This window comes from Choloepus didactylus, chromosome 2 (assembly GCF_015220235.1).
Source record: "Choloepus didactylus isolate mChoDid1 chromosome 2, mChoDid1.pri, whole genome shotgun sequence".
NCBI classification, from domain to species: Eukaryota; Metazoa; Chordata; class Mammalia; order Pilosa; family Megalonychidae; genus Choloepus; species Choloepus didactylus.
In genome coordinates this window covers 154703166-154715821 of record NC_051308.1, presented here as the reverse complement: position 1 = coordinate 154715821, position 12656 = coordinate 154703166, and the positions used below count along the sequence as shown (strand labels likewise).

Sequence of the window (12656 nt, the reverse complement as noted above, 5' to 3'; positions counted from 1 at the left end):
CATAATAACTTCTTTCAAAAGTTCATTGCTAGTCCCATACTAGCTTTTCCCAGCAGGGATGGCTGGCAGCTTTTCTTGCAGTAAGTGGAAAGCCATAATCTGTCAAAGCATCAAGCACTAATGAAATAAACAAAAAACTTTCCTTACCTGAGGGAGGTGCCAAAGCCTGCTACTCTAAGTGCCCCCACTGGACACAATTTAGACTTACTTTCAAATGCTAAAAACAAATAGGTTCTCCTAAGTGCAATTAAAACTAAGCCACACATTGAATCTATTGGTACTGATGGAGTTATTTTGATTCTAAGGCTTTAAGAATTGGTCCTGAGAATATCACATAATTTGGTAATTATTGCTTTATACTAATATTTGACAAGGAACATCAAAAACATTCATGAGCTTCCTAGACTGTTTTTAATAATCCTGAATCAATACTGAGTATTTCTCCAAAGAACAAAGTAGTTACCATGCCATTATAGCGCCATATGATTTAATTTAAATGATTAAATATACTGTTTAATAAGATGTATTTCCATATTAAAAATACTTTATGTCCCTTCTTATTCTATAGCTCCCTTCCCACCCCAAAATTAAAGCCTAATTCCCAACCATGCCAATTATTTCACTATTTCTTTTGACATATGGGTTGCTTTAATTTCCTCATTGCTAAAGCAAATACCATGCAATGGTTTGCTTTAAACAATGGGGATTTATTAACTCTCTGTTTGGGGGCTAAGGAGAAGTCCAAATCAAGGTGTCATCAAGGCCATGCTTTCTTCCTGAAGGCTGGCATTCTGGGCCCGGCTGCCAGTGATCCTCTGCCCTGGACTCCTCTGTCACATGGCAATGCACATGGCGGCCTCTCCTGGCCTCTCCCTGCTCTTCAGGTTCCATTGACTTTCAGCTTCTGGCTGCTCCCTCAGTGGCTTGTTTTTCTCTCTGTGACCTTCCCTAAAAGGCTTTCAGTAATAGGTTTAAGGCCCATTCTGGGTCACACCCTACCTGAAGTTTACCTCATCAAAACATCCTATTTTCAAGGATTCACACCCGCAGAATTGGATTAAATTTAAGAACATGTTTTTCTGGGGGACATAGCTCCAAACTACCACAAAAGTTATATTGGAGATGTTTTATTCTATTTTTTTTATTCAGGCCAATCTGAAAAGGCCCCCTACACATGAATGTCTCCAGTTCTTACCATCAAATATTTATGCTGTGGGCAAATGAAACCTCTATGGCCAGACGAAAGAGGGTGCCACAGTGTGCCAGGATGGTAGGCTTAAACCAAGATTGTCCTCAGCAAAGCAGGAAATCCTAACTTCAGGCATCCTTTTAGGCCTAAAACAGAAGCATAAAAGTTTGTGGATTCCCTAATGTTCTGAACAACATTTACTCAACATCTAGAAAAGGCCAATTAATATGCATCCCCATTCCACATTAGGGCCCAGGAATACCTCCACATAACTTAGATTATTCGGAACCTAGCAAAAAGAAGGAAAGGCCAGCAATCTTTGGCCGGGACGGCAGAGTCTAGAATGTGGATCTCGTAGGGCAACGTGGAGAAAGAAAACTGGCTATGGAAGAGAAGAGCCTAAAGTTATTACACTTTGATGTCTAAAAGAAGATGCTTAGGAAAATGCTTAGAGAAGAAAGGAGGATATTTAAAGAAGACATTACCTGCTGTCCTCTTCCCAATCATGGAAGAATGTAGGGTGCTTTGCACAATACTCAAGACCCTAAGTTTTCCCCTAGCTTTCTACCTGTACCCCATCCTCTTCTCATTCCCTCTTAAGTCCCCAACCCCTATGGAGTGGCTGAAGTCACATACCTTAATCCCAGATACGGCAAATACCTTTGCTCCCAGGCCATGGTAGATCACTAAGGAGAATATGCCTCATAATCATTCTCAAAACACACTTCAGGCAGCCACTAATGATTGATTATTGTTGACACATGAGATGAAAGCTTATTATTCATAATTTTAACCCTGGTCCAAACTGGTGCCAGGCCAACATCCATTGCTTTTAGTTTTCTTAATATTATAAGCAACTTTTCCATGAACATATTCCTAAAATATGCAAGAATATAAGTTGCAATAAATCAGTTAGACAAGCCTGTTTTGCTAATCTAAAACAAAAGTCTGGAACTTAGTAGGTGCTTGCCAAGGATTTGGTGATTGACTGAAAGACGGAAAGAACTTCAAGAAACACTGCAATCCGATGAATCATTAATGTACAGGAGGATAGATTAGAGAGAAATTAATTTTACTTATGAGGAATTAGAAAATGATAGAAGAACTAACACTTGAGCAGGACTTTAAATGGCAATTAGAAATATAATAGAACAGGAAAATGTGAAGGCAAGCATTCCAAATAGAAAGAGCAGCAGGAAATAAGAATATGGATGTGGAAATACATTCTTTTGTAGAAACCTGAGTCAATGCAGTGTGCATTTTGGGGTAATGATGCAATGTAGAAGAATGATAGGTGAAGACAGATTTTGAAAGCTCTTGTGTGGACATGCTAAGAAATTTGAACTTACTCTTAGAAGAAAGGGAGATACAGAGGGGAGGAGCATCCCTTAGACACAGCAATTATACTCAAGCATTTCTCCTTAAGATTAAACAGACAAGTGTGTAAGGACATTTGTTCAGAAATGTTTACAATAAGATTTATTATAATATTTAAAATTCTAAATAACATAAATGATGACCACTAAAGGAGTAAAGTTGAATGATGGCCCATCCATAAAATGTAACCATTAAAAATGATGATTAAAGTCTATTTTTTTGGTACCGAAAAATATTCACAGTATATTAAAGGAAAAAAGAAGGTTAGAAAATATGCAGAACATGATGCCATTTTTGTTTTGTTTTGCTTTGTTTGTTTCGAATGATGTATGCAAAGAAGAGAGTCAGGAAGGATATATACCAAGATGTTAGCAATGGTTATTTCTGGGTAGTGTGTTATAGAAAATTTTTACTTCCTTGTCTTATAGATACCTGTATAGTCCATTTTTGTTTTGTTTTTTTTTACAATGTACATGTACTATTTTTGTAATCAGAAAATGAATAACATTATTTTTCAAAGAAGTTAATTTTATTTGTAAGTTCACTTACCAAATAATATTTTCTTCATCTTTCTTTCTGTTTCTGTGTCTCTGACTCTTTCTCTCTGTTAGGTCATAAATATCTAGATCTATCTTCAGGGTCTTCACCCTGGCTAGGAACACTTGATCTCAACTTATTTAATTATTCCTCCATGGCTGAAGAGCATTGCAAGAAGCTTGGCAAGAAAATGGTATTCAACATGCAGAATAATAATCACAATCATGGAGTTACAGGTGCAAGTGAAGCCTGGTAAGAATATTGAACAAGGAGAAGTAGTTACTAAAGGCCACAAGGCATTGTAAAGACACAGGAAGGGAACTGAAAAGCAGCCCAAATGATGGCTTAATCGAACTGAGCAATCATGTTGGGAAAGAGACTTTCACAGCCCAACCATGGTTGCATGAAACTATAATAATTGTACATCACAGTTAGAAAAACGAGATCAGATTTATCAGAGAGCATTGAACTCCAATTCTTTAGGGACCAATTAGAGTCTATACTAAGTGAAAAGTAAATTCAAGCCATAGACTTGGCTTATCCTGGCTGTCTTAGAGTTCACACACAAAAGGAGGAGCCCCAAACTGCTCAGGTGACATAGCTGAAATGCAAAGGAATGAGAGGGAATCAAAATATATATATTTCTCCCAATAAAAAGGATTTGAATGATAAGCTGGGAAAATGAACATATGTAATTCTCACCCAGTGAGAAGCTGAAAAGAAAATAAGAAATTTGGGGAATTCTTACTTTCATTGTAATTATTTTAAAATATAAAAAATATATACAGCACTTTTATTAGTAGTAGTAATATTCACAATAAAAATGCACTTATATAATAGTTCACTATTGTATTCTCAGTGATTAGAACAGTGCTGGGAACGTAGGTGCTCAATAAATGTTTATACTATTAATTTTTTATGATGAAATTTTGAAGGAAAATATACACTTGGTTTAGACAAATAATAAATCAAATTAGATAACTCAAAAATAATGATTCTGGTGAAATACATTAATTCTGAAGATAAAGACAATTGAAAAGCTGGTTATATTTGTCACTGAAAGGTAATGATCTCAAAAGGCTCTCCCACTTCAAGCAGTCTATGATATTTTGCAGAAAGAAGTTGGAAAGGCCCAGGGTTGAAAATCAAGCATTTGAATCCCGGTTCACCACTTAATACTGCAACCATGAATGAGTAAATTATTTTATCTTGCTGAACCTCAGTTACCACACTTTTAAAATAATAATATTTTAAAATAAAAATAATATTATCTGCCAGACTCAAATGACTATCTTGATATTCACACTACCTCATATATATTTATATTATAACTGGTTAAAACTCTAAATTAGGGCTATTTTGGGTGTAAAAGAGGATTTAGGGGGCAACCAATTTACCTCCTTCATTATATTTGACTCAATAAAGGTCTTGAAAACTGAGAGGTGTAAAAAGAATTCCAGAGGTGGCATTCTATTAAGCACATTACAAACATTACCTCTTTATTCCAAAACATGAATATTAATATTCTACTTTTATGGATGAGGCATTGATGCTCAGAGAAGTATGGTGACTTGCTCAAACCAGTAACTGGTAAAGTGGTCCAATTAGTATTGAAATGACTCCTTCAGCATATACGTTGGATGGGTAGCGTCAAAATTTCAGGTTACTGCAAATAAATCACACATTATAAAAATGAGCAATTTTATAAATGGAGTCCCAAGGAAGGAAAATTCTATAAAAGTTTCAAACTTCTACATCGTAGCAAATTGTTCAGCAAAAGTAAATATTTAAGATCCTATAGGGGCAAAGCTAAGAATGAAATTAAAATTAAAATAGCACCCAGAACTGCTTCTAACAGTATTTACTCTATGCAAAAAGTGCTTTAAAAAAATTTATATAAAAGTTCCTAGACCTCAGTGCTATCATCAAACAACTTGAGTAATTATCATATGAGACAGGGATCTAACCCCATACATCTACTCAACATACAAATCATCCTGAAGATTACTTTCAAGAGAATTGAAATCTGGAGAAGAGAAACCCCCTCATTCTGCCATCACCAGCTGCTGATTCCAGTGAAGCATAAAGGCGCCCAGACACAGGAAGGTAGGAGGTGAGAGTAGAAGGCTTGACATTCGCCAGCAGTGTGGATTGTATTATTGTATCTGACCTGAGTTCTGCATGGTCACCCACCTCTCATCGAGTACCCAGGGGATGATTCATCTGAAATGAAAATGTTCTTGGTAAAGGTTGGGGGAGGAGTCAGTGGTCACGGCTAGAGCTGGGATTTATGACATTATAATAAGTTAATTAACTGCTGCACTCATTGCTTTTTAAAGAATGAGAACAGCATCTAAACCCTCGTGCTTATTAGGAAAGATATCTTAAGGCATAGCAAATGCTTGTTAGGGATGATGTCTTAAGACATACTGAATTAAAATGTAGGGTTTTATGAGGTCTCAACCTACACATTAGTCATAAGAACTAGAGAATTACAGGCTAATGATGCCATAAAGATCTTATTGGGTTACTTTTGTGGGCATGTGATGAAATTGCCAATTCAGCAATATCCAGAAACACTAATATTCAAAATACTAATGAGTAAGTTTAATTCATTTAAAAAAAAAATTAGTATGCCTGGCTATTTGGAAAGAGTCTAAATCTAATGAATGGGAGGTTAATAAATGAGAAGAAAAATCTTGATGCATTGTTTTGAGTCATTTCATTACAGTCTTAACAGAAAAACATTGCAACTAATAAATGTATCTAAAAGTAGTTTTATAAAAACAACAACATGCAAAAAGCAGGGTGGAAATGCTCAGAGAACATATATAACATAAAAGCTAATCAAGACAAAATAAAACTCACAAATTTTTAAAATGAGAAATAGAATACAACAGATAGAAAAGACTTTAGAAATAAACATGCCTAAATAATAATACATTTCAAAACATCAATCATTTAATGCTTTATGTAAATAAAAAGTATCAAAAGAGCACAACAGGTTACAAACTGAACAAGTTATCGGAAAGCCATATCCAAAGAGCCTGAAAAGGAACCCAGGGCCATAATGGATTGACTGGCAAATTATTTTGAATTCCTTCAAACTCTCAAGGAACAGGTTATTCCTGTTACATGAGCCGTTTCAAGAATCCAGGTCATTCTAAAGAGAAACATAACGCTGATTTTTATATTTCTAACAGAAATTCCAGAAAAACTAAAATACAGATGAATGTCACTTAAAAAAGGTATAAAAGCTTAATCGAAATACTAGCAAATAGAATTCAACAATATAGTAAGTTATCTACCTTAACCAAATGGCATTGATTATAGGAATCTAGGAATAGTATAAAATTAGAAGGTCTATTAATATAAAACATTAGCAGCTTACATTTTAAAAGACGATCATCTCAATAGTTGTGTATCTTTTTAGCACTTCTTTATTGTATCTATTTCAAACCACCATCCAACATTTTGCTTAACAATGTAATAATATCTGCAATTACTATTATTACTTACAATTGATACTAATAATAACATTGTAAAATATTTATTGGGTTCATAAAATATACAAGGCACTGGCTAAAGGATATATATGTTATTTTAATGAATATTATCTCAAAATTCTTAATTTAAAACAGAAACAAAATTATCAGCATAGAAAAGAAGGCAAAAATCGTGATTATTTACAGATGACTTGATTTTATAGCACAAAAACAGAAAACAATAATCTGAAAAGCTATTAAAATTACTTAAAAGTATGGTATAATCACCAGACATAAAAAATAAATATTCGGCCTTGGTGGGCGGTCGGGATGGCCGCAGCGCTAGCGCTGAGGGTGGTCGCGGGGCTGGCGGCCGCGGCGCTGGTGGCAGTGCTCTTGGAGCACTATGGCTTGGCTGGCCCATCCTCGCCGCTGCCCCAGCCCCGCGCCCCCCGGAGCTGGCACCCAGCGCCGGGCCCTGGAGACAGCAACATCTTCTGGGGCCTGCAGAGAGCCGCTTAGCCGCCGCTGCCCATGCTGCCGCTTCCTGACTCAGATATCTCTGTTTTAATACCTGCTTTCGGCAGATATCCGATCTTCACGTGAGCAGGTTTCAGGATCGAGACAGAGCGGTAGATTTAGAGAAGTTCTGTTCTGAAAATATTGACATCATTCAACCAGCCCTCGTCTTAGTAACAGGAGACCTGACAGATGCCAAAACAAAGGACAAGCTGGGATCCAGGCAGCATGAGGTAGAATGGCAAACTTACCAGGGTATTCTAAAGAAGACAAGGGTCCTGGAAAAAACCAAATGGCTGGATATCTGAGGAAATCATGATGCATTCAATATCCCAAGTCTGGAGAGTGTTGAGAATTATTACAGGAAATATTCTGCTGTACGTAGGGATGGCTCTTTCCATTATGTGCACCGTACTCCCTTTGGCAACTATTCTTTCATCTCTGTGGATGCCACTCTCAATCCAGGACCTAAGAGACCCTATAATTTCTTTGGAATTTTAAATGAGAAACGGATGGAAGAGCTTTTATTACTGGCCCAGGAAAGTAGTCGGAGCAACCATACTATATGGTTTGGACATTTTACAACATCCACTATCCTTTCTCCATCACCAGGCATCCGGTCAATAATGAGTTCAGCTACAGCTTATTTGTGTGGGCACCTCCATACACTTGGTGGATTGATGCCTGTTTTGCATACTTGTCACTTCCAGGGCACTTTGGAACTTGAGGTGGGAGACTGGAAGGATAACAGAAGGTACCGGATCTTTGCTTTTGATCATGACCTCTTTAGCTTTGCAGATTTGGTCTTTGGCAAGTGGCCTGTGGTTCTTATCACCAACCCTAAATCACTCCTCTATAGTTGCACTAAACATGAACCACTAGAAAGACTCCTTCACTCAACACACATCAGAGTCTTGGCCTTTTCCTTATCCTCCATTACTTCTGTCATAGTTAAGATTGATGGAGTTCATTTAGGACAGGCTATTCATTTGTCTGGTCCTATTTTCATATTGAAGTGGAACCCCAGAAACTACAGTGATGGGACACATAACATAGAAGTAATTGTCCAGGATTCTGCTGGAAGAAGTAAGACTGTTCATCACATATTTTCCATTCAAGAGGATATTCATCTCAGATTTGATCCCCTGGCATCATTTATTCTCCTTACTGATTTCTATATTGTGGCACGGGTCCTCTTTTTGCTGATTGTACTGATCCAGATCACCATTCTTATTACTTTTAGGTATCGAGGACATCCAAAGCTTAAAGGATCTCCAGGATTTGTAAATCTGACTTTGTTTTCCCTTCATGTTTTGAGCAAAATAAACATCTTCTACTATTTTGTGTTATTGCTGACACTGTATACAGTGCTGGGACCATGGTTTGTTGGTGAAATCACTAAAGGCAAATTGGGCTGCCTCTTTTCCTTTGGGATCTTTGTTGATGGGCATTTCCTACAAGGCAGCTTAACATTTATAGTTGGAATTCTTCAGCTGGCGTTTTTTAACATTCCTTTGATGGCTTACCTGTGTTGGAGCTTATTGCAACGGTGCTTTGGTCACAACTTCAGATCTCATCTCCACCAAGATAAATACTTGAAAATTATACCTGTTCACCTACTTATGCTACTGCTGTACATCTGGCAGGCTTATTCCTGCTACTTTCTTCATGTGACATATGGCACCCTAGCTTTTTTCTTCTCCCCTTTGTGGACCTGGTTGACACTGCTGACACCTGTTCTCATTCGTCGTGTGTGGATACTGAACTCCACTGAGCTTGGAAACTTTGTGGTGCTGTTAAAAAGCCACCTGAGCTTCTGATGGCTATATCTTACCACTGGCAGCTGGACCAAGCTCTAGTTTCCGTCCCTCTAATGCAGGACCCTGCACCAGCAGCAGGTAGAAGTCCAGTTGGTGGGAAAACTTCAGGGAGCTGCTGCTCCTTGGATATCCAGAGTTGGAGGGATTACCCACTACTGATTCCTGCAGAATGGACTAGAGACAAGTCTCTAAATAATGCGTGATTCCTTCATTCTCCAAGGAGGCCAAGGGTTGATTTACCTTTGTGAAGAGAAAGCCCTTATCCAGGAGATGCATTGCATGGTTGGGTGTGTGGGAGTGTCTGAGGCCCAGCGTGTTTTTTGGATTATCTCATTTAAAACACCTGGCACAGAGCCTGGCACTCAAAAACTGGCAAGGGTGCCATTTTAGGGGCAGTGAACCAGTGTGGACTTGGGCCCCATTCTAACTATCAGTTGAGAAATTAGCTCCCAGTCCTGTTTGCCCTCAGGGTTATAGACTCTCTGCTTTCTCAGTCGGGGGTGTTTTCAACTAATCAAATAAATGAATGAATGAATGAGTAAAAAAATAAATAAATAAATAAAAAATAAAAAATAAATAAATATTCTTGTATACTAAAAAATACTGTGATAGAAAAGTAAACCAAGAAGAGGTCCCATTTACAACCACAAAACAAAATTTAAATTATTAGCAGGAAAGCATGTCCTAAATAACTATAAGTGCAATACTTCATTGGAAGATATAAAAGAAAGAATCAAATATAAGAAAAGGTCTAACATGCACTTAAATCGGAAAACTAATTTTTAAATGTTTTTCTCAAAATTGTAGTGCACTTATTAAAATTAAAATCTCATTGGAATTTGATCAAATGATTCTAAAATTTATTTGAAAATATAATCAGAACAGTAATAATTGTTTTAAAGAGGGAGGGATCCATTTTACAAAATATTTAAACACGTAAGGCTAAAATAATTAGAACTTGCTGGCAAGTATGAGAAAAGGCAGATTAGTGGAGAACAGACCACTCAAAACACACCACATTTTACGTATACATTCAATAAATGATACCTGCATGATATTTCATGGGAAAGAAAGGATCATAACCAACAAAATATAGCTTACCTAGAAGAATAACATAAAATTTATTTTAAACCTTTAGAGTGAGGACTGCCTAAATGGAAAGTCAATTGGAGTAGAGAAAAAGAGCAGGAAAGGGGGGGAGACTTTAATAAATTTCTTAAATTATTAAAAAGAAAGAAAACTAAAATCATATCAAAGTAAAAGAACAGATTTGATGACATAAAGTTAAAAGCTATACCAGAAAAATAAAAAGCAAAATTAAAAGGCAAACAACAAATTAGGTGGAAATGTTTCTGTAAAACACATCGGTTCAAAGGGATAATATCTATATCTTATACAGGGTCCATATAGATTGATACATGTCCCCTAGGCTAGATAGGGGCTTCGAGGCCACATATCAGAGGATAAACTCAGGCTCCAAGAGAAGAGAGGGCAGGCATGGAAAGACACCAGCAGGTGGCATCTAGGAGACGGCATGTGGGTCTAAAAGGGACACCTAGGAGAGTGCTCCATGCTGGCCTGTGGGCCCCGTCTTACCAGATCTGCGCTTTTCAGGAGAAACCAAAGATTCAGATTATGATATCTGGTCTTTCCATTTTTAAATGCTGGCCCAATTGTTTAACAATATGTCAACAAAATCATGCAGACTCTGTGAGCTACATGCTATATAATCCATGGGTTACAACCCTTAACCAACATGAACAATCAATTATTAGTGGAATACTATTAGTAAAAATACAGAGAAAGATGTTTTGAGGATCAACTACTCATCTTGTTTGTGAGTTAATTAGTTATATGGTTCTCCTCTATACCGGGAAATCTCCTGCATGTAACAAATTTGGAACACACAAGAAGACAGAGAGCATTTAAGGCAGCCTCTGGTTGCTGCCCCCCATTTTTTTTTTTAATTCATTTTATTGAGATATATTCACATACCATGCAGTCATACAAAACAAAGTGTACATTCGATTGTTCACAGTACCATTACATAGCTGTGCATTCATCACCAAAATCAGTCCTGAACACCTTGATTACCACACACACAAAAATAACAAGAATAATAATTAAAGTGAAAAAAAACTATTAAAGTAAAAAAGAACACTGGGTGCCTTTGTTTGTTTCTTTGTTTGTTTTTTTCTTTCACCCATTTTTCTACTCATCCATCCATAAACGAGACAAAGGGGAGTGTGGTCCATATGGCTTTCCCAATCACATTGTCACCCCCTATAAGCTACATTTCTATACAATCATCTTCAAGATTCCCGGGTTCCGGGTTGCAGTTTGACAGTTCCAGGTATTTACTGCTAGCTACTCCAATTCACTAGAACCTAAAAAGGGTTGCCTATATTTGTGTGTAAGAGTGCCCACCAGAGTGATCTCTCGGCTCCTTTTGGAATCTCTCTGCCACTGAAGCTTATTTCATTTCCTTTTGGGCAAGAAGATGTTCTCCATCCCATGATGCTGGGTCTACATTCCTCCCCGGGAGTCATATTCCACGTTGCCAGGGAGATTCACTCCCCTGGGTGTCAGATCCCACATAGTGGGGAGGGCAGTGATTTCACCTGCTAAGTAGGCTTAGCTAGAGAGATAGGGCCACATCTGAGCAACAAAGAGGCATTTGGGAGGAGGCTTTTAGGCACAACCATAGGGAGGCCTAGCCTCTCCTTTGCTGCCCACTTTTAATATCGCTGTCTCAACACTGGCCTGGCCTGTGTGCTGCCACGGACTTCCTCCACTGCAGCTGCTCTAGATTACAGGCAGTTACCCATACCACATTATTTTGTTCCTGACATTGTTTTTTCCTAGAATGTCCTCTCTGCTTGTTAAAGAAAATCTTACTTACTCTTTAAAGCTTAGTTCAAATGCTACTCCACTATAAAACCCCAGACATAAGAAACCATAAAATCAGCACATCTGTTGAGTATCTCCTCTGCATCAGACACTGGGAACTACAGCAGGGAACACGACGGACTCACTCCTGCCTTCATGGGGCTTACATTCTGCTTTTCCATGGCAATTTGCTCCTCTGTTATAGCCCCAAGCATATTCATATTTATCATTTTAAAAGGTATTGCAGATTGTTTACTTCCCCCACCAGACTGGGACCACCTTGAGGAAATGAGTGTGCCTCCCCATAAAACCAGCTCCCCCAGCAGTCCATACCTGTGGGGCCCCAGGGCCCAGGCTCCCCCTCCCTAATGGGAATGAGGCCCCATAGCACATAGCAGCCTGCGTGACCAGGACAGAAGTTGAAGGTCATCAGACCTCCTCAAGGAAGAAAGTATGTATGGATGGTATAATAAACAAAGCACTGAAACCCCCCTCCCCTGATCATGTTGATAACAAACCTCCAGACCTCTATGTCATGAGACTTTGCTAAAACTCAGTTCTCATACCCTATGGAATGTCTTTGTTCTAAACTCTTATAAGCTGCCCCTTGCACTGCTGCCTTTGGGAAGTGCAAACTTCCCTCCACCAGGAAGAACTCTCTCCTGAAAGTCCTACTAAGCCCATGTCTCACTCTGTGTCTGGCATGCTCTTTGGGTGCAGGGCTGTGCCAGCCCAAGTGCTTCAAGAGCTGGATGGCAACAATACCTTTTATTCCCTAAAATACCAGGGTGTATAAATAATCTTTCTATCATGGACATTTGATATTTGCTTGTTAAATAG

General features: G+C 38.1%; 1 protein-coding gene across 1 annotated transcript; it reads left to right on the top strand.

Annotated features, from left to right (window-relative positions):
• Positions 1-6918: 6918 nt before the first annotated feature.
• Positions 6919-8956, top strand: LOC119518679 (transmembrane protein 62-like). Its single transcript, XM_037815978.1, is given in 2 exon segments — positions 6919-7101; positions 7176-8956. Coding segments are annotated over 2 exon segments (1935 nt in total). The 3' UTR covers positions 8928-8956.
• Positions 8957-12656: the final 3700 nt, after the last annotated feature.